We start from the raw sequence: 23153 nt of genomic DNA, 5'->3' as shown, positions 1-23153 counted from the left end.
TGTCTCTTTGTTTCCATCTTCTCTTCCTGGATACACAACACTTCCACTGAATTGAAGCCCAACTTGTAGGCAATGGTTAGCAACAATTGAATTCAAATTGCAACTTAGGTGAATTAGTCAGAAATTTTCTGCAGTCAGTCAACACTATTTAAACAATTGTTGATTTGAATGTTCAGGTTATGGCCACAAAACATCCAAAAAACTAAGAACTGTGGTAAATAGAACTCATTTTAGGCTTGTGGGCCTTTGTCAGAGTATTAACAAAATGTTTTAATTTTATTGGACTAATACTATAGAAGTGTGAACTGATTAATTGGAGACGACTTCAAATTAATCCCAGGTGCTAGAATTTGAAGTAAAAAGAGTTAATTAAATCTGGGGGGAAAAGGTCAGTATTAGGAATATTTACTGTCCATCTCTACATACTCTTGAAGAGATCACACAATTGTTATGGGGCAGAACAAGACCATTCAGTCTATCATCATGTCTGCACCAGTCAGGCATTTTGATTTAATGGCAGTCTCCTGTTTTCTCCCTGTAATTTTGTACGTCTTTTTCTCGTTGTGAGCCATTTTCTTGAATGCATCTACATCGTTTGTGGGCTATTCCAGAAAGCAGTTCAGAGTCAACCACTGCTGTGGATCTGGAGTCACATACATATTATAGAGAACAAGACTGATAAATTTCCTTTCTTTACCTATAGCCATATCAGTGAATCAGAAGGGGTTTTACAACAGCTCTAGTAGTTCTAATTCGTTACAAATTCTAGTTGTTTAATCCAGATTTAATTAATTAAATTAAATTTCCCATGGTCTGTGGTGAGATATAAATTCATCATGACTGGATATTAGTCCAAGCTTCTAGATAACTGGCCTAGTAACAATGTTCTGGGGACTTAGTTTGAATCTTGCCACAGTAGATGGCAAAATTTGAATTCAATAAAAAAAAGTCTGTGATTAAGAATCTATTAATAACCATGAAACTTTTGTCGATTATTTGATGTTAGTTCATTAATATTCTTCAGAGATGGCAATCTGCCCTCCTCACCTGGCCTGGCTTATATGCAACTGCAGAACAGTGAGGTTGACTCTCAAATGCCCCCTAAAATTGCCTAGTAAGCTATTCAGTTGAACCAATCATTACAAAGTCTCTTCAAGGGCAACTAGGAACAGGCAATACATACTGGCAGCCAGTGACGTCCACAACCCACAAATGAATTTTTAAACATGCACACACAGTAGCTGTTGAATCATCCTTTAATTGTGTTGCTGCCAGACTACTTAAATTAACTTTCAATCCAAGAGCAGCTGCTTGAGAACTGTCAAAATTTTGGAACACTGATTTTAATGAGGGCAGACTTATAGTCATGAAATCTTTGACAGTATCGGCAAGTTTAAAAAGCGGAGTGGTGTATCAGATCTCAGGGTACTTTTCCATGGCCTGAATCAAATTTCCTGCACCATGTTATAATAGAGTACAGTGTATTCCATAGAGCATCATTACAAATGTGCAAATTTTCAGGAAATTCAGGGCCATTGATTAAGTTTAATTTACCATATCTGGCTGATGGATACGATATAATGTATCTGCTAGAAGAGTTCTCAGTTTGCAGGAAAGTACTGAGCGAAGTACGCCAGGAATTAATGTCAGGAAGTTAGATCACGAAAAAAATACAGAAAGCTCAAATTTTCAAACAATAGAAACCTAGAAGAGGCAGTCAAATCAGAGGAGACTGAAGAGCAATTACAGAAGGGCTTGGACAAAAGTGGTAAAACAATGGTTGATATAGTTGAATATAGACAAGTGTAACAGAAGAAGACAATGAAGTATGTGAAAACAGTGAGGGTGAAGGTTAAAAGAAACCTGACGGCCCGTGTAGAGACAACATAAGGAAGGAATCAAAGCTGACAGAATGTAATGCCAAAAAGAAGCTATGATGTAACTATGCATAGCTTCAAATTGCACACAACTTGGGATGCTTCAAGGAGATATTTTAATCATGGAGACAAAGAAAGGAAGGTATGCTAAAATCTTTAAACACTGATTAGGCCCCAATTTAAATAGGTTTTCAAATCTGGCCACCCTGTGTTCTGTCAAGGCCTTGGAGAGGGTGAAGAGGAGATTCAGGTGAACAAAACTAAACTATCCATCCGCAGTTATATAGAGAGACTGACTAAAAAACAAGGGCAATTTTCATCATGTCAGAAGCGTTAGGAACAGAATTAACAACCGTTCAAAATTAATTTTTGGTTTTGTTAGAAGAAATTGTTTCAGAACAGAAAGGTTTGGAACCAGACAGTGAAGAGCAAAGATAACTGACAGAAATAGGCAGACAACAGGAGGCCAAAAAAATGATGATTATCTGGAACACACTCTTTTAAAGAATATGCTTTTCCTTTTTTCAAGTGGCTAGTTGGTGTTCATGGATGCGGATCGTTAGCTGTCTTCCTATTTGTCCTATGTAGTGTTTTGTGCAGTCCTTGCATGGGATTTTGTACACTACGTTGGTTTTGCTCATGCTGGGTAATCGGGTCCTTCGTCCTGGTGAGTTGTTGTCTGAGAGTGGCTGTTGGTTTGTGTACAATGTAGTGTACAAAATCCCATGCAAGGACTGCACAAAACACTACATAGGACAAACAGGAAGACAGCTAACGATCCGCATCCATGAACACGAACTAGCCACAAAACGACTTGACCAGCTATCCTTAGTAGCCCACACGCAGATGACAAGCAACATGAATTCGATTGGGACAACACGACTGTTATAGGACAAGCCAAACAGAGAACAGCCAGTTAATTCCTAGAGGCATGGCACTCATCCACAGATTCAATCAATAAGCACATCAACTCGAACCCAATATACCAACCACTGCAGCAGACAGCTGAAACTGACAACCGGAAGCGGCAGGTTCAAACCACTACAAATGCTGAAGGAAAATCACAGAAGCGCTTCACAGGAGACTCCCAAGCACTGAGGATGTCACCTAGACAGGGGACGAAACGTCTGCAATACAAATTCCCAGCTCGGCTAACAGAACCTTCCTATTCATATATCCATCCAAATGCCTTTTAAAATGTTGCAATTGTACCAGCCTCCACCACTTCCTCTGGCAGCTCATTCCATACATGTACCCCCTCTTCGTGAAAAAGGTGACCCTTAGGTCTCTTTTATATCTTTCACCTCTCACCCAAAACCCATGCCCTCTAGTTCTGGACTCTCCAAACCCGGGGAAAAGACTTTGTCTATTTGCCGTATTCACGCCACTCATGATTTTGTAAACCTCTATAAACTTCTCCCCTCAGCCTCTGACGCTCTAGGGAAAACAGCCCCAGCATGTTTAAACTCTCCCCATAGCTCAAATCCTCCAACCCTGGTAACATCCTTGTAAATCTTTTCTGAACCTTTTCAAGTTTCACAACATCCTTCTGATAGGAAGGAGACCAGAATTGCACGCAATATTCCAACAGTGGTCTAACCAGTGTCCTGTACAGCTGCTACATGACCTCCCAACTCCTATACTCAATACTCTGACCAATAAACAAAAGCATACCGAACGCCTTCTTCACTATCCTATCTACCTGCGCCTCCACTTTCAAGGAGCTATGAACCTGCACTCAAAAGGTCTCTTTGCTCAGCAACACTCCCAAGGACGTTCCCATTTAAGTGTATACGTCCTACTAAGATTTGCCTTCCCAAAATACCTCAGTACCTCACATTGATCTGAATTAATTCTAAGAGAGTAGTAAGGTTGTGGAATGCTTCGCGTGCAATGGTAGTAGATTCGCCAACTTTAAGTACATTTTAGTTGTCATTGGACAAGCTTATGGACGTACATGAAATAGTGTAGGTTAGATGGGCTTCAGATTGGTATGACCGGTCGGCACAACATCGAGGGCCGAAGGGCCTGTACTGCTCTGTAATGTTCTATGTTCTAAATTCCATCTGCCAATTCTCTGCCCATTGGCCCATCTGGTCAAGATCCTGTTGTAAACGGGGATAACCCTCTTCACTGTTCACTACTCCTCGAATTTTGGTGTCATCCTCAAATTTACTCACTGTTCCTATTATGCTCACATCCAAATCATTTACGTAAATGACAAAATGTAGAGGACACAGCACCGATCCTTGTGGCATTCCACTGGTCACAGGCCTCCAGTCTGAAAAACAATCCTCCACCACCACCCTCTATCTTCTACCTTTGAGCCAGTTCTGTATCGAAATGGCCAGTTCTCCCTGTATTCCGTGAGATCTAACCTTGCTAACCAATCTCACATGGGGAACCTTGTCGAACGCCTTACTAAAGTCCACATAGATCACATCTACCACTTTACCCTGATCAATCCTCTTTGTTACTTCCTCAAAAAACTCAATCAAGCTGGTGAGACATGATTTCCCATGCACAAAGCCATGTTGACTATCACTTGCCTTTCCAAATACATGTACATCCTGTCCCTCAAGATTCCCTCCAACAATTAGCCCACCACCGATGTCAGGTTCATTGGTCTATAGTTCCTGGCTTGTCCTTACCACCCTTCTTAAACAGTGGCACCACGTTAGCCAACCTCCAGTCTTCCAGCACCTCACCTGTGACTATCAATGATACAAATATCTCAGCAAGAGGCCCAACAATCACTTCTCTAGCTTCCCAGAGTTCTAGGGTACACCTGATCTGGTCCTGGGGATTTATCCACCTTTATGTGTTTCAAGACATCCAGCACTTCCTCCTCTGTAATATGGACATTTTGCAAGATGTCACCATCCACTTCCTGACAGTCTATATCTTCCATATCCTTTTCCACAGTAAATACGGTTGCAAAATACTCGTTTAGTATCTCCCTTTTTCTGCAGCTCCACACAAAGACCGCCTTGCTGATTTTTGAAGGGCCCTATTCTCTCCAGAGTTACCCTTTTTGTCTTTAATGCATTTGTAAAAACCCTTTGCATTCTCCTTAATTCTATTGTCAAAGCTATCTCATGTCCCCTTTATGCCCTCCTGATTTCCCTCTTAAGTATTCTCCTACTGCCTTTATACTCTAAGGATTCACTTGATCTATCCTGACTATACCTTACATATGCTTCCTTCTTTTTCTTAACCAAACCAGTGTCCTGTTGAAGGGCTTTTGCCCGAAATGTCGATTTTGCTGCTCCTCGGATGCTGCCTGAACTGCTGTGCTCTTCCAGTACCACAAATCCAAAATCTGGTTTCCAGCATCTGCCTTCATTGTTTTTACCTACTTCAATTTCTTTAGGTATAGAGAATGCTGGATAACTGTAAGTCCTTCCTTTCACCCTAACAGGAATATACTTTCTCTGGATTCTCGTTATCTCATTTCTGAAGGCTTCCCATTTTCCAGACGTACCTTTACCTGCAAACATCTGCCCCCAATCAGCTTTCGAAAGTTCTTGCCTAATACCATCAAAATTAGCCTTTCTGCAATTTAGAGCTTCAACTTTTAGATCTACTATAAGTTTATTAAAGGATTGGACACTCTGGAGGCAGGAAGCATGTTTCTGCTGATGGGCGAGTCCAGAACCAGAGGACACAGTTTAAAAATAAGAAATGTTAACTGATTTCTCTTCAGAGATGCAGTGAGTACTGCCTTTGTTTTCTCTTCAAGATCAATTACCTTTGAAATATAACTGATCCATTTAAAGAAAATGCCTTCAAATAAAACAAAAAAAAGGGACATAAGGACAGTGCCATATATAAGTAAAGGAAGCAGTTTGAAGGAGAAAACCGTAGTCTACAATCTTTCGATCAAACTGACATCCTCAATCAATCATTTCTGTGTAGGAGCAAATTACTGCAGATGCTGAAATCTGTACTGAAAACAAGAAAGGTGCTGGAGATCACAACAGGTCAGGCAGCATTCATGGAGAGCAAGCTAAGCTTTCATTATTCTGGCTGCATGTAATCACAAGGTAGGAGAATAATGTTTTGCATAAGCAACCAAGTCCAGCCAGTTGGAAAACAAAAGTCAAAGTCAATCAAAACATTTCTGGTTTCCAGTCTTCAACTACGCAGTGCCTCCGGATGGAAATTGCTGACCAGAGCAGAATTCCATTCTGATACGATAGCTGAATGCTTTCCACAGATCACTATTCTTCAAACTTACATGAGAAGAATAGAAGCGATATTCACACGACTACACCTTGGCATGATTTGCTAACTTCAAAAATAGATCAGCAGAAGATTACAAGGGGCATGGTGTGGGAGTACAGAATAACATTTGTCTTTAGGAAAATGTGAACTGCATCATGGATAAACATGCTGCCTGTATTCCAGCATAATAAAAATCATGAAAAAGTATAAAAGAAAAAGTGTTATATGTTGTTTGATATCTTCAAATTTCACCTGTTCCCAGTTCCTGATAGATATATTAAAACAAAGTACTGGTTTCTTTAGATCCTTTATTTTGGTATGTATTCAAAATTCATTGTTCTCAGCTCAACAATGCCAACCCTATCTACTGTTGCTCCTCTACTCTATGGTTGTGATATCTAAAAAAAACAACTTCCATGGGCGGCATGGTGGCACAGTGGTTAGCACTGCTGCCTCACAGCGCCAGAGACCCGGGTTCAATTCCCGCCTCAGGTGACTGTGTGTGGAGTTTGCACATTCTCCCCGTGTCTCCGGGTGCTCCGGTTTCCTCCCACAGTCCAAAGATATGTGGGCCAGGTGAATTGGCCATGCTAAATTGCTCGTAGTGTTAGGTAAGGGGCAAATGTGGGGTATGGGTGGGTTGCGCTTCGGCGGGTCGGTGTGGACTTGTTGGACCGAAGGGCTGTTTCCACATTGTAAGTAATCTAATCTAATTCCCAAGTTTAATCGCGGTTCCTGTTGAGTATTTTCCAGTCTTTAAATTGGCAGGGTACCTCGAATTTTACTGCAATAATAGGGGCCTAGACTGGAATCAGACAGGATTGTTGACAATGTGACCCAAGTACATTCCCATTCTCAATGCTCAGCTGCAATCAGAAAAACAATTCCTTGTGGTACAAACAAACGCATGCACACCATGAAGAAATTTCATGTTTTGAGCATATTATCTCTGATCATTTGACATTGCGCAATAAAAACAGATAAGCGTAAAGAGATTTGGATTACTACACAGATTATGCATTATTCATTTCAAAATTTGACTAATTCCACTCCAATTAGCCCTATCAAAGAATAACTACTCCTATGCGCTTGTAAAAATATAGTAAATCAAGATTCCTTCATCAAATATTTGTTGTCCAATCAATCAAATTATTTGGCACAATATACATCATTACATCCCATGTTCTGAAGCCATGAATCTTGGGATTACTAAGAGCAAAGGGGAGTTAAATTAATGAACCTCAGCAGTGATGACCCTGAGAATATTCTACACAGTATATGTTCTTTGCATACATTGATCCAAGTATCCTCCTTAGAAGTGTGAATGCAACGATGATTAATAAACATTAGACTATGGAAGTGGCTTCTCTATTTCAGAACTGTCAGCTTCTTTTATGTGCAAAAAAGCCAAACAAAAACAAAACAAGGATCCCAAAAAACTGAATTAAAAATCATATGCTGGGGAAAAAAAAAATCAGCAGTCCGGTGGTATGTATGGAGAGTGAAACAGAATTAACTTTTCAGGTTGATTCTCTTTCATCTCCTGGTAAGGGATGGAATTTTAAGTGAGTGAATGCTGCAGTCAATTTGTGTTTGGCAGAAGACTGGAGTCATGAAATAACAGTGAGAATAGTCAAAAGGCATGACACTGGTAAAGTAGAAAACATGCTTCTAAAGGAATTGTGAATTGCACAATGAACAGTGCTATTCAGAAGCACAAACTAAAAATTGCTGATTTCAAATGTTGATTCCAAAAAATAAAAATGTATTTAATTGAAAATGAAGATTCTGTTACTCGAGTTTACATTGAGCTCTATGATCTTTGGCCTCCATTTCACCCACAGAGGTCAAGGTGAAAACTGAGAACAATTGATCAAAGTTCAGTGTCATGCTTAAGAAATGAACCAAGGTGCTTTGCAAATAGGTCACCCAATGTGACGCTAATCTGCTTAAATGTAAATCAGTGAGTACAGCAAGTGCCATTCAACATGACAATGTTATACATTGCTTCATTTCAATTTTGTTCCACATCTTGTTTAGCATCACAAGATTTAATTTGAATTCAGTTTTGCATTTATCAGCCAAGTCACACGAATGGACCATGGCCATTTTGCAGAACCTCTGCTGCTCAATAACTCACCACCTTGCTGCTTGCAAACCAACTTGCGGCTTCCGCCACTTCCAGATTCACCCACTTGCAGAACCCCCTGCTGCCTTCCACTGCCACCCCTCCTTCTTGAATCCTCTGGAGCAATGCTAGGACTTCGACAAAGTAAGTGAAGACAGTGACTATAAGGTTGCCACCACTTCCACATACTTACAGCAATGAGCTGTGGGTTAACATTGCTTCTACGGAATATTTTACCAATATAGGTCTTTGGCAACAAAGTACTTCAACTTAGAGTAAAATGATTTTTTTAAAAACAAAGTTCCGACAGAACCCAAGTTATAGCTTTTACATTGGTGTTAATAGAAAATCATTGCAAGTCCTTTCAGTGTAAGGTGAGATTGTCAGGAACACAACTGCAAGTTGAAGTGAGGACAGTGAGTACAGTATACTTAACTGAAAGACAAAAAAGTAAAAACTGTCTCACCAAGGAGGAATGTTTAAGGTAATGGATGATCAAAAGGAAAGATGTAAAGGACAGATTTTGCATCTACTGTACTTGCATGCTAAGGCATGGGAAGGGGAAATTGAGGACGGATCAGATGTCATGGAGAGAGCAACCTCTTTCGAATGCTGGAAAAGAGGGAAAGATGTGTTGGATGGTGACATCACTGGAGGTGGTGGATTATAAGACAATGATCTGCTGAACATGGAGGACGAAAGGTGACAGGAAAACCGTTTCAGTTCTGGTAGGTCAGTAAGGAGAATTATTAAAACTGCATGAAATAGAATGGGTACAGTACAATTTTGTGTTAACTACAATGGGGATATTTTCAGTTGAGGAGAAAGGAGAAGAAATTAGAAGTAATGTATGAAAGAAATGTTTCATCAAAACAAATGCAACAGAATGGTTTTGTGCAAGGGAAACTGTCTCTCAAAACGTGACTGAGCTTTTTGAGGAAGTAACCAAAACGGTAGTGCAGTAGGCATTTTATATGCAGACTTTAGTAAAGCCTTTGGTAAGATTCCACATAGTAGCCTAATGAGTAAAGTTAGAACACGTGGGATTCAGGGTGAGCTTGACAATTGGATACAAAATTGGTTTGACAGTAGGATAGAAATGGTAGTGGCAGAGGGTTGTTTATTGGACTGGGGGCCTGTGACCAGCAGCATTCCGCAGAATCGGTATTGCATCCACTTTTGTTTGTCATTTATATAAATGATTTTGAAGCGAATATAGAAGACAGCTTTAATAAGTTTGCAGATGACACTAAAATTGGTGGTATAATGAACAGTGAAGAAGATTATTTATGATTACAAAGAGATCTTGACCAATTGAGTCAATGGGCTGAAGAGTGGCAGATGGAATTTAATTTGGACAAATGCATGGTGTTTCAGTTTGGCAAAAACAAACAAGGCAGGACTTACAGAATTAATGTAGGGCCCTGGGTAGTGTGGTAGAACAGAGAGACCAAGGGGTTCTTTGAATCCTGCGTCACAAGGGTGGTGTTTCGCACTGCTTTAACTGCTCAGACCTCTGAACATGGGAGCTGAGATGCCTTATTGAGATTGCACAGAAAACTGGTGAGGCCTCTTCCGGAGTACTGTGTGTAGTTCTGTTATAGGAAGTATATTATTAAACTGGAAAGGGGTCAGAAAATATTTATAAAAATGTTGCCTGGAATGGAGGATTTGATTTATACAAATTGACTGGATAAGCTGGGATGTCTTTCATTGGAGCATAGGAGATTGAGGTGTGTCCTTAAAGAGGTTTACAAAATTGTGAGGGGCATAGAAAAAGGTCTTTTCCTCAAGGTAGGGGTTTTCAAAAACTAGGGGGCATATTCCAAGGTGAGAGGAGAAAAATGTAAAATGGACAAGGGGCAATTTGTTTTTTTTTGCACACAATAGTTTGTACACAGAAAGAACTCCCAGAGGAAATAGTGCATGTAGATACAATTAAAACATGTGAAAGATATTTGGAGAAGTACACATGAATTGGAAAGGTTTGGAGGAATATGGGCCAAGCAATAGCAGGTGGGACTAGTTTAGTTTGGGAACATGGTCGGCCTGGACTAGTTGGACCGACAGGTCTGTTCCATGCTGCATGACTCTTAAAGGGTAAACATAGAATGAAACATATGATGAATTGTAGTTAAAGTAGCTGTGGGGGTCAATGGATCTACAGTGAATACTGATTTTGAACAGAAACACAGAGGAAAGGAAGCAAAGTTGGAAAATAGTCTATGTGAAAGAGAGAAGGATAAAAAAATGTGACCTTTTCTAGTTCAGAAAACTGGACCAATACATCAATGTAACAACAAAATAAAAAAAAACGCAAGGAGGAGATAGTTCCTGATTAGGAATGCAAAGAATATTCCACATATCCTCAGACCAACCTAGTGTGGAGTGGAGGTCAAGCAAAATCAACGATTCATTGCAGGAAGGTGATGCTAGGGCAAGGAAACTGGAAACCATTAATGAGAAATTTTGGGGGCGGCGTGGTGGCTCAGTGGTTAGCACTGCTGCCTCACAGTGCCAGAGACCCGGGTTCAACTCCCGCCTCAGGCAACTGTGTGTGTGGAGTTTGCACATTCTCCCAGTGTCTGCGTGGGTTTCCTCTGGGTGCTCCGGTTTCCTCCCACAGTCCAAAAAAAAGTGCAGGTTAGGTGAATTGGCCATGCTAAATATTCTCGTAGTGTTAGGTGAAGGGGTAAATGTAGGGGAATGGTTCTGGATGGGTTGCTCTTCGGAGGGTCGGTGTGGACTTGTTGGGCCGAAGGGCCTGTTTCCACACTGTAAGTAATCTAAAAAATCTAATGTAAAAGAGGACATTGGAAGAGTCTCAGATGAAGGTGGGAAACGACTGGACATAAGCAAGATAAAAGATCAAAATTTCACCCATAGAGTATTCACAAAATGTGCATTTTATAAGCAAGATAAAAGTAGGAAATGGAATGTTGTTATTAGTTCAGTGGAATAGGAACAGACTGAAACAAATTGGAGTGCCAGGATGGTCCCAATTGGGGATCTTGGAAAGGAAATAAAAATGGGTTATTCTGAACTGGAGAACAGAGACATTGGACATTGTGATTGGAGAAAACCTTTAGAAGAGTTAGGGTCATGACGGTTTTGGAAATGCTTTATTTAGAAATGTATATAAAAAGTATTGCACATTTCTCCTGCATACATCTTTAAGCTACATTCAAGGAGACATAATGGGCAGAGGATATTAAAATTTCACCCATACAGTATTCACAAAATGTGCATTTTACAACAACAGCAGTATAGCAGGTCTAGCAAGGCAATAGCTTTTTGTTTTTATTTGGGGGGGGGGGGAGGAGTGTGGGGGCAAGAGCACAAAATATTGTTCATTCACAATTATTTAATCCTCCATTAGGAGAAAAAAAATCATGAAAAGACATAATATAGAGCTATCAATAAATTCTGAAAAAAAGGAATTGGCCAAATTCATACATCAGCAACTTGCTAATAGAGGCACAGAGATGTACAGCATGGAAACAGACCCTTAAGTCCAACTCGTCCATTCTGACCAGATATCCCAAACCAATTTAGTCCCACCTGCTAGCACCTGGCCTATATTCCTCCAAAACCTTTCTTTTCATACATTAATCCAGATGCCTTTTCAATGTTGCAACTGTACTAGCCTCCGCCATTTCCTCTGGTAGCCCATTCCAAACACACACCACCCGCTGCCCCTTAGGTCTCTTGTATATCTTTCCTTTCTCACCCTAAACCTGTTCCCTCTAATTCTGGATTACCCCTTCCCAAGGAAAAGACCTTGTCTATTTATCCTTTCCATGCCCCGCATGCTTTTATAAACCTCTATGAGGTTACCCCTCAGCCTCCGATGCTTCAGGGAAAACAGCCCTCGTTAATCTCTCCATATGTCTCAAATCCTCTAACCCTGGTAACATCCTTGCAAATCTTTTCTGAACCCTTTCAAATTTCACAACATCTTTTCAATAGGAAGGAGACCAGAACTGCATGCAATATTCCAAAAGTGGCCTAACCAACGTCATGCATAGCCACAACATGACCTCCCAACTCCTGCACTCAATACTCTGACCAATAATGGAAAGTATGCCTTCTTCCTATTTAACTGCAGCTCTACTTTCAAGGAGTTATGAACCTGTACTCCAAGGTCTCTTTGTTCAGCAACACTCCCTAGGACCTTACCATTAAGTGTATAAGCCCTGCTTAGATTTGCTTTCCCAAAATGCAAACCTTCGCATTTATATAAATTAAACTATTTCAAATGTTATTAGTCATAATTCAGTTACCAATATTTGAAGCACTTTAAAATAAAACGGATTCTGGCAATAAAGAAACAAAATGATAGTACCAGTCAAATGAAACAAACAAGATCTAGAACGGAGGTGGGGATGGGGTAAAGGGAACAACACTGAACGCAACATAAGAGGGACAAAATATTTCACATATTACAGGTGAGGAAAGTCAGCTATTTGTCTATTTTAGAAGAAAAAAAATGGCAACCTCATGCATTCTAAATCACAATTATCAATAAAAATTAAGGTCACAATACAGTTGTTACAGCCAATGTGTACCACAGATTCTTTTTCAGAAAACTACCTTGGAAGTCAAATAACAAAGTGCAATTTAGTTTCTGCTAAGTCACACAGGAATTCTAATTTAACTCTAGTTACAAACATTTATTTGCAATGTTGGAAAGTTCACAAGAAACATAGTTGCAAGAATTGGCCATTCCTAATGAAGAGCTTATGCTCGAAACATTGACTCTGCTGCGCCTCAGTTGCTGCCTGACTGGCTGTGCCTTTCCAGCACCACACTCTCGATTCTAATCCAAGGCTGTCCATTCTATGTAAATTCTCTACCCACATACTTAATTTTTGTATTCTTATGCTCACTAGCACATGGCACTGGTAATAACCAGAGATTAAAAAAGGGCCCCAAAGGCAGTTCTCTTTTTCCCAGTTCCCCAAAATGTGCTTTCAAGAGGCAAAATTAAAAAAAGGTACCTCTAACCTATGGCAATGATACCAATGCAGATCACAACCGCTGGTAACACTTCCTGTAGATGTGCTAGTCTAAGCCACATGGTGTCCAGGACTTTCCACATGCTTTATAGCCAAACATCCTGCCATATACAAACTATTTATTACAAGTAGAATAACCCACCAATCAGGTTTTTCCCCTGTAATGAAGTTGCCTACTGTCATACTAATCTGAAAATGTCCGAGCTCGTCTGATCTCGAAAGGTAAGCAGACTCAAACCTGGTTAGTACTTGGATGGGAGACTACCTGGGAATACTAGATGAAGTAGGCTTTTAAAAAAAAAAGGGGTGGCACGGTCGCTCAGTGGTTAGCACAGCTGCCTCACAGCACCAGGGTCCCAGGTTCAATTCCAGCCTTGGGTGACTGTCAGTGTGGGGTCTGGACATTCATCCAGTGTCTGCGTGGGTTTCCTCCCACAGTCCAAAGATGTGCAGGGCAGGTGAATTGGCCATGCTAAATTGACTAACGCACCTAACACTGTGGGCAGAGGGGAAATGGGTCTGGGTGGGTTGCTCTTCGGAAGGTCTTTGTGGACTGGTTGGGCCAAAGTGCCTGTTTCCACACTGTAGGGAATCTAATCTAAATAATCAAGTTGAAAAGAGGCAGAAAAGGCAACACCTGATTTACATCCAGTTTCCCATTCAGTCCAAGCGATTCTCAGATTGGCATATTGATATCAAATGTCTCAGAGATACAAACTCTGGTAGAACTACAGAAATCAGTGCTTCCAAATAAACCTGTTGGACTGTAACCTGGAGTTGTGATTTTTAACCTTGTCCACCCCGGTCCAACACCTGCACCTCCAAATTATAAAAATCAGATTAAACTAGATAACTAACTTCAGATGCTCTTCAATTGAAGTCTATGCAACCTATCTAAATTTGAAGGAAATACAAACTTTGCTTTCAAAGCAATTTTTATAGTTAAATGCAAACTTGGCTAGATCTTTAGAAAGAGATTGAACCACAAGATCCCTCACTCAAAGTTGCAGCTTCTCAATCCAAGCCACACTTTTCACGTTTACAATACACACAGAAAAACAGATCTCACGTAGCGAGTTTCGAGAAGATTTGTAGCTCAGGTTGAGGTTTTGGATGTTGGTTTGCTCACTGAGCTTGCAGGTTATTTCCAGACATTTTGCTACCTTACTAGGTAACATCTTCACTGGGTCTCAGGCGAAGTAATGCTGAAAATTCCTGCTTTCTATTTATATGTATGGGTTTCTTTGGGTTGGTGACGTCATGTCCTGAGGTGTTGTCACTTCCTGTTCTTTTTATCAGGGAGTGGTAGATGAGGACTAACTACCTCATCTTGTTGATTGATAGAGTTCTGGTTGGAATGCCATGCTTCTAGGAATTCTAGACTACTCAGACGCCTTGGCATCATGGTTGCCCACAAACCCACCAATACACTAAAACAGCAGCTAGTGAACTTGAAAGACCCTATACAGACAACGAGCAAAACTAATGTCATTTACAAAATACCATGCAAGGACTGTAACAAACACTACATTGGACAGACAGGCAGAAAACTAGCCACCAGGATACATGAACATCACTAGCCACAAAACAACATGACCCTCTCTCACTAGAATTCTCACATTCGGATGAGGAAGGACACCACTTCGACTGGGACAACACATCCATCCTAGGACAAGCCAAATAAAGACATACACAAGAATTCCTAGAAGCATGGCATTCCAACCAGAATTCTATCAACAAACACATCGAGCTAGACCCCATCTACCAGCCCCTGAGAAAAGGAACAGGAAGTGACTTCACCACAAGAAATAACATCACCAACCCAAAGAAACCGAAACATATAAATAGGAATCAGGAATTTTCAACATTGCTTCGCCCGAGGCCCACTGAAGATGTTACCTAGTAGGGTAATGAACCTAGTAGGGTAATGTCTGGAAATGAACCTTCAACCTCAGCTAGCAAACCCACATCCAAGATCTCACATCTGCATTGAATTTATAAAATGACAAAGAAAAGTATGTCTGTGTTCAGCCTTTCATGATTCTGGTGAAAGTAATATCATACTGCTTTGAGATTCACTTTAATTAAGAATGACTCTGCTGGAATAAAATCTAATAATATTTCTTAACCTTGTGATACCTGATCTTTCAGTACATATTCTAAATCAAACCCAAATGCTCCAATGAGAGTCAACGTGAACAGATATATTAAGCTTGGACATCTCTGCAAACATCCCAATTTATGGCAAGTGTAACACTGACAACAATGAATGCCAATAAATGAACGGTAGAGCTTTTAAAAATATAAAGACTAACCTGAAATTTGGGGATTTTCCTAAATTAAAAATCAAGCATAAGTATGATTAAGGAATGTAGTGTCACATGTTTGTTCACAGTCTTCTTAATTTAGACAAAAACTATTTTCAAACATCATATTACACCCCCCACACTAACAACATGCTGTCTTAAGCTATTTTTTAAAAAAATCGCTATTTCAAAAACTATTAAATATCATCCATAATCACAAGTAAAACCAAATTAACAAGATTTTCAAACAAAAATGTTTTCTATGAAAGGGCAATGTTTCTGAAAGTCATTCAAAAGGCTCCATATCCCTCAGTGTAATTCATGCATTAATATTTATAAATAACTGCATGAAATACAATCACAACATGGGAGGTTAATTTTCAATCATATGAATGGCAGCTTAGCAATAGATTAGCAAGGACAGAAGTTTTAAGCAAATAGAAATTTCTGCTTTTACCACCTTCATCAGCAAGTTCTGCAGACTAGTAAATAAACAAACATATCACATAAATAACAATTACATTAAAAATTTAGATTTTAAAATACAAATTCACACCTTTACATAAACTTTATGTTTATGCAATATTATGTTCACAGTTTTGTGATTCAGCACATTCTCAAGACAAGATATGGTTTCTAAACCATAGCAGGGTGGAAATAAGTTTCCAACTCGCATTGCAGAACATTAGATAGTCATCAGAACGCATCTTTATTCACAAAGCAAATGCCTTGTTTCTCCAGAGTTGTTCATGGCATAGCATTTGCCCACCCATTATCTATTTCGAGCCATAATGTACTTGGAGCAATTTCATTATTCCTTTTCTTTATGGGAAAAGGCATTTCTGGAATGTAGGAATTACTGGAAGGAGGACCAAGGTCCATCCAGTTTGTTTTTCCCCAACTTTTCTGACAGTACAATAAAAATGCAGTTGATGACTGACCATAACAATAAATTTGATCATCAAATGCAGGCAAGAGGTGAAAAAAAAGCTCCAGTAATCAAAGGTGGCAGATTTCAACAAACAGCAGTGTACCAGCTGACCTGTAGTCTTAGATTTTTAAAAAAAATCATTTATGGGTTGAGGGCATCACTAGCTTGGGCACTTATTGCCTATCCCTAATTGCCCAAGGAGCGTTAACAGTGAATCACATTGCTGAGGATCTGGAGTCACATGTACACAGATCAGCTAAGCATGGCAGTTACTCTCCCTAAAAAGGTAAATAGTGATCCAGATGTATTTCTCCTGACAATGAATTCATGGTCAGACTTAATTCCAGATTTAAAAAAAAATCCAAATTCCACCATCTGCCATGGTGGGAGTTGAACCCAGGTACCAGAACATTGCCTGGTCTCTGGATTTACAGTTCAGCCACAATACCATTGCCTCCCCCAAACGATGTCAACTGATCAGGAATAAATGTAGGCTCAGAACACTAGAAAGAACTACAGTACACTGCCCTTCAAAATATTGCATTTTTAAACTTGAAATGCAAATGAGGTCTCAGTCTAATAGCTCATCAGCCTCCAACAATGCAGAGCTCCCTTAATACTGCATTGGTTGTTAGCCTAGATTTTTGTGCTCAACTCAGGACTTGAACTTTCAATCCTCTATTCAGAAAGGAACAGTGCTACTAGCTGTACCACGGAAGCCAATGTCTTAATTTGATGTAAACTTCATGTAAGAAGTGCTTATTCCTGTGTTATTGTCAAACTTTTAGAGAGAAAAAAAATACACTCTCTCCAACACAACACTGAATAGCTTCATGACATTTCATTAGGTTCTCTGATGCCCTAGTGCAATTACGAGTAAAACAGGTGCAAAGGTTGTGGGAAATTCAATCCAGAGCAATGAAACAACAGTACCACAAGAAACAAACTTTAATCTTGAACATCAGTGACAACTGAATGAGAAGCACAAATGCTGCAAAAAAAATATGCTTCTTGCAACAAATTACACCAACTGTAATTACAACACATTCCCAGCAATACAAATGGGGTTTCCGCTTTACAATGCAAAAACCCCTTTTTTTAAAAAAAAATCTGGACTACAAATTTAAACTTTGCCAGTGAGCTAAGCTCTACTCATACCCATCTTCTCAATTGCACCTGCTTTATTGAACTTGGATCTTTCACAAACAACATCTTAAGCTTAAACAAAGAGAGCAAAAAAAAAAGCCAATGTCAGACAAATAATCTGAACCAAGAGGATCTGAGGGGTGCAGGGGAAAACTAACTTAACAGCATTAAATTGAAGAGATTTGGTTGGCTTACAGAATTATTCTCAAAGCTATTAATTTTAGAAAAAGACTTAGAAAGGCAACTATTGTGTTTTAATATTAGATATTTCACTGCCACCTGGATGGTGGGATGCAGAGCTTTGTATGGTATTCAAGAACAAATGCAAAGGTCCCTTTTGTACCCCAATGAGATGAGGATGCCTCACAAACATTATCTCAAAGATCAGAAAGAAAATCCACAGGAGTACAAAACTAAACAATTTTGCAGCTGCCAGGCATGACTGATGTATTGCAAAGCAAAAATAAGGAATAATGCAACAGCGAGTTAAAAAAACAAATCACACAACACCAGGTTATAGTCCAACACGTTTATTTGGAAGCACTAGCTTTTGAAGTGCTGCTCCTTCATCAGGTGGTTGTCCATCTGATGAAGGAGCAATGCACCGAAAGCTAGTGCTTCCATATAAACCTTATGAAATGATTAGATTAGATTACTTACAGTGTGGAAACAGGCCCTTCGGCCCAACAAGTCCACACCGACCCGCCGAAGCGAAACCCACCCATTCCCCTACATTTACCCCTTACCTAACACTATGGGCAATTTAGCATGGCCAATTCACCTGATCCGCACATCTTTGGACTGTGGGAGGAAACCGGAGCACCCGGAGGAAACCCACGCAGACACGGGGAGAATGTGCAAACTCCACACAGTCAGTCGCCTGAGTCAGGAATTGAACCCGGGTCTCTGGTGCTGTGAGGCAGCAGTGCTAACCACTGTGCCACTGTGCCGCCCTCACTACCAGGTGTTGTATGATTTTTAACTTTGCACTCCCCAGTCCAACACCAGCATCTCTGAATCATGAAGACCTTTAGTTTTGAGAAGTTGATGGGCACCACAACCACTTACATATACCTATTTCACATTTAAGATTTTCAACATCTGAAGCATTTAACTCATTCTGAATTCCACTATCACACTCTGACATTGAAACTCTGTGCAACACATGAAATGGGAACAATACTTTCACTTTTTAAACTCCCCTACCCCCTCGCTACATTATTCACACCTTGCAGGGTTATCCATTCCTCTCTATCTATTTATATTCCCTCTCTACTCCTGTAATATTCTCCAATCCATGCCACCTTCTTTATCTCGGTAATATTCTCCAGTCTCTACAATGCTCTCTATTGACGTAATATTCTCCAGATGACACAAGTGGCATTAAATGTGCTACAACCTTGATTCCCCTTAATGCCCCCATATCCTGCTCAATGTAGTCTCTGTGATGATCTGCAGCTCTACATCCACACATTTGCCTGGAATCTAATCCAGTCACCTCTATATCTGTAACTTCCTCCAAAGCTAAATCCATTCTGCCCACTAAGATTCACCAGCACATCCAACTATCCTGAACATCCTGAAGGGCTTTTGCCCGAAATGTTGATTTCGCTGCTCGTTGGATGCTACCTGTACTGCTGTGCTCTTCCAGCACCACTGATCCAGAATCTGGTTTCCAGCATCTGCAGTCATTGTTTTTACCTTATCCTTAACATCCTCTAGGCCATGAATGCCTCCTTCTTTACTTAGCCTCTATCATTCCCTTTAACCCCCACTTTCGCTGAGACACTCCCTGTATGTCCACCTGCTGGGATTGTCCCCTCCCCACCTCTCTCTCAATTTGAGGGTTTAATGCCTATCCATCTCTCAGCTGGAGATCCCCCACCTTCTCGCCAGTGCACCTCTGACACTTCCCAGCTGAACTACCCCCCTGGCCCTCTGCTGCTGGACAAGCCCTAGGCTTTACCTGAGCGCTGGCTATGGCTAACGCGGCCCCCCCCGCCAGAGTTACCTTCGTGGGACATGGTGATGGGCTTCTCGCCCGACACGTTGTGGTAAATGACCACGGCCGCCGCCTTCTGGGCGGCCGCCAGCAGGATCTTCTGCTTGAAGGTGCAGTTGCCCCGGCTGAGCAGCGCGATCCAGCGCCGGGCGTCGGGCGGCACCGCGAACCGGGTGCGCGGGTCGCAGCCCTGCAGGTTGCGGGCTCGGCCGGGCGCCCGCGCGGGCACCAGCACCGTGCCGCCGTCCAGCCCTTCCTTCGGCGAGTCGCGGCCGTAGCGGGCGTCCTCGCCGCGGTCGGGCAGCAGCACCCGCTGCCCGCTGGCCCGGTCCACGTACGACACCTTCACCGCGGCGATCACCAGCTCGTCCTTGACGCTGTCGTGGTCCGGGGGCTCGGTCTGACTCTGGCTCCGGGCCCGCCCGGCGAACACCAGCAGGAGCAGCAGCAGCAACAAGTAGGCGGCGGGAAGCGCGGGCGGCGGCCGCGCGCGAGTCGCCCGCTCCATCCTCGAGCACGTTCCCAACCGCCGCTTTTCACCTCCCTCCGCTGCCCACGGGAACACAACAGAACGATCGCGTCCCCGATCAAAACCGGCACCACTTCACGTCAGCATTGTGTTTTTTTTCTCTCTCTCTCTCTTCCCTCCATCGCCCTAACAGAGACGTTGTCGATTTAAAACGAATCCCGGTGGGCTTGACTTCCCGCGCCCCCGCCGCGTGCCCCGTCCGACACACTCGCCCCTGGGCTTTTGACAGCCCGGGCACCGAGAGCCCAGGCGCATGCGCGACACCCAGGCGGGACTCCCCTGCACACACCGAAACCCCCGCAACCAGCCGAGCATGCGCAGCCCTGCCCCGTCCCACCTGCCGTCCAAGCGTCCCCGCCCCTTTCTGCCCCGCCCCGCCCCTATCCGCCCCGCCCCTTTCCAAGAGAACGTGAGGACTGCAGATGCTGGAGGTCAGGGTAGAGAGTGTGTTGCTGGAGAAGCACAGCAGGTCAGGCAGCATCCGAGGAGCAGGAGAATCGATGTTTCGGGCAAGAGCCCTTCTTCAGGAGTGAGGCTTCTGAGCCAAGGGGGTGGAGAGATAAATGGGAGGGGGCTGGGGTTGATGGGGGGAAGACAGCTGATAGTGATAGGTGGATGGAGATGGGGTAATGGTGATAAGTCGGACAGGAGGGTGGAGCAGAAAAGGTGCAGGAGGATGAACAGGTAAGGACAGGTCAAGAGGGCAGTGCCAGATCAGAACTGGTATAAGATGGGGGTGGAGAAATGAGGAAACTGGTGAAATCCACATTGATGCCAAAGGGGATGAGACATTCTCAATCCTGACATTAGGGTGTGGCGATGGAGGAGGTGCAGGACCTGCATGTCCTTGGCAGAGTGGGAGGAAGAGTTTAAGTGTTCAGCCACGTGTGGTGGGGTTGGTTGATGCGGGTGTCCCAGTTATATTCGCTGAAGCATTCTGCAAGTAGAAGGCCTGTCTCCTTAATGTAGAGGAGACCACAGCGGGAGCTTGGGATACAGTAAGTGACATGTGTGGAAGTGCAGATAAAACTCTGATGGATGTGGGAAGGCTCCTTCAGGGTCTTGGATGGAAATGAGGGGGAAGGTGTGGGTGCAGGTTTTGCAATTCCTGCGGTGGCAGGGGAGGGGAGGGGGGGTTTGACTGGGGAGGCATGGACCTGACAAGGGAGTCATAGAGGGAATGGTCTTTACGGAAAGCAGATAGGGGTGGGGAGGGAAATATACTTTTGGTGGTGGGTCCGTTTGTAAGTGGTGGAAGTGGCAGAGGATGATGTGCTGTGTGCAGAGGTTGGTGGTGTGGAAGGTGAGGACCAGGGGGTTTCTGTTCTTGTAGTTGGAGGGGTGGGTTCGAGGGCAGAGATACAGGAAGTAAATGAGATGCGCTGGAGGGCATCATCAACCATGTCTGAGGAAATTGCAGTCTTTGAAGAAAGAAGCCATCTGGTGTGCTCTCTGGTGGAACCAGCCCTCCTGGGAGCAGATGCGGTGGAGACAGAGGAATTGGGAATAAGGGATAGCATTTTTCTGTTATTCTCAATTCCTCTGCCTCAGCTGCATCTGCTCCCAGGAGGACTAGTCCATCCACAGAGCACACCAGATGGCCTCCTTCTTCAAAGTCTGCAATTTCCCCTCCCACGTGGTTGATGATGCCTTCCAGCATATCTCATCCACTTCCTGTACCTCTGCCCTTGAACCCCACCTCTCCAGCTGCAACAAGAACAGCAACTGGTCCTCACCTTCCATCCTATCAACCTCCGTATACATACATATCGACCTCTGTATACATCGCATCAATCTCTGCCATTTCTGTCACCTACAAACGCACTCCACTACCAGGGAAATATTTCCTTTCCCATCCCTATCCACTTTCTGTAAAGACCATTCCCTCCATGACTCCCTTGTCAAGTCCACGCCCCTCACTAACCCACCCTCCCCTCCTGATACCTTCCCCTGCTATCTTAGGAATTGCAAAGCCTACATCCACACCTCCCCCCTCATCTCTGTCCAAGACCTCAAAGGAGCCTTCCAAATCCAGTTTTACCTGCACTTCCATATATCATTTACTCTATCCGTTGCTCCCGATGCGGTCTCCTCTACATTGGGGAGCCAGGATACCTTCTTGCACAGCGCTTCAGAGAACATCTCCAGGACACCCACACCAATCAACTCTACCGCCCTGTGGCCGAACACCTCAACTCCCCCTCCCACACTGGCAAGAACATGGAGGTACTGGGCCTCCTCCATTGCTACACCTTAACCACGCAATGTCAGGAGGAAGAATGCCTCATCTTCTGCCTTGGGATCCTCCAATTACATGACATCAATGTGGACTTCACTCATTTCCTCATTTCCCCTCCCCCCACTTTATTCCCAGTTCCAACCTTCCAACTCGGCACCACCCTCATGACCCGTCCTACTTGTCCTTCTTCCCTCCCACCTTTTCCGCTCCACCCTTCTCTCGGATCTATCAACATTAGTCCAACCTCCATCTACCTCTTGTGCTCTCAGGTCCCTTCCCCCAGCCCCAACCCCCTCCTATTTATCTCTCTAACCCCTCTGCTCACAAGCCTCATTCCTGATGAATGTCTATTACCTGAAACATCGATGCTCCTGCTCCTTGGATGCTGCCTGACCTGCTGGGCTTTCCCAACACCACTCTCTCAACCCCATCCCTTTCCAGCTGAGTATGCTTACACAAGCCCAGACCCTGCCTACTGAGCATGGATTCTTGCCCCCACCCCTTCACTGTTGAGTGGATGTAGTGCATGTGCATTGCTGTCCTTCGAGTAGGTGTGCCTCCTAGCTCAGGTGGATTCTGACATCCATGGGCGGTTATGTACCACAACAACAACTTGCATGGAGACTGCAGTTTAACAGCAACTTTAAATACTTTTACTCCATTTTTTTTCTCATTTGTCACTGACCAGGTCAGCCCATCAAAAGACAGAAGGGAGCTAGAGGACTTGATGATGTGGTGCAGTGAGAACAA

General features: G+C 42.7%; 1 protein-coding gene across 5 annotated transcripts in view; it reads right to left on the bottom strand.

Annotated features, from left to right (window-relative positions):
• rnf130 (ring finger protein 130) overlaps positions 1 to 20475 on the bottom strand; it is a 153091-nt gene extending 132616 nt beyond the window's left edge. For 2 of the 5 annotated variants that reach the window (XM_060837391.1, XM_060837388.1), the window contains exon 1: positions 19645 to 20475. In XM_060837391.1, the coding sequence (XP_060693374.1) occupies positions 19645 to 20143 (499 nt within the window). In that variant the 5' untranslated portion in view covers positions 20144 to 20475. The remainder of the gene's footprint in view (positions 1 to 19644) is intronic. The other 3 variants (XM_060837390.1, XM_060837386.1, XM_060837389.1) reach the window with 2 other exon arrangements.
• Positions 20476 to 23153: the final 2678 nt, after the last annotated feature.

Source organism: Hemiscyllium ocellatum, chromosome 16 (genome assembly GCF_020745735.1).
Source record: "Hemiscyllium ocellatum isolate sHemOce1 chromosome 16, sHemOce1.pat.X.cur, whole genome shotgun sequence".
Classification (NCBI taxonomy): Eukaryota; Metazoa; Chordata; class Chondrichthyes; order Orectolobiformes; family Hemiscylliidae; genus Hemiscyllium; species Hemiscyllium ocellatum.
Note: the sequence above shows the minus strand (reverse complement) of the source record. Positions and strands in the feature narration are given on the sequence as shown.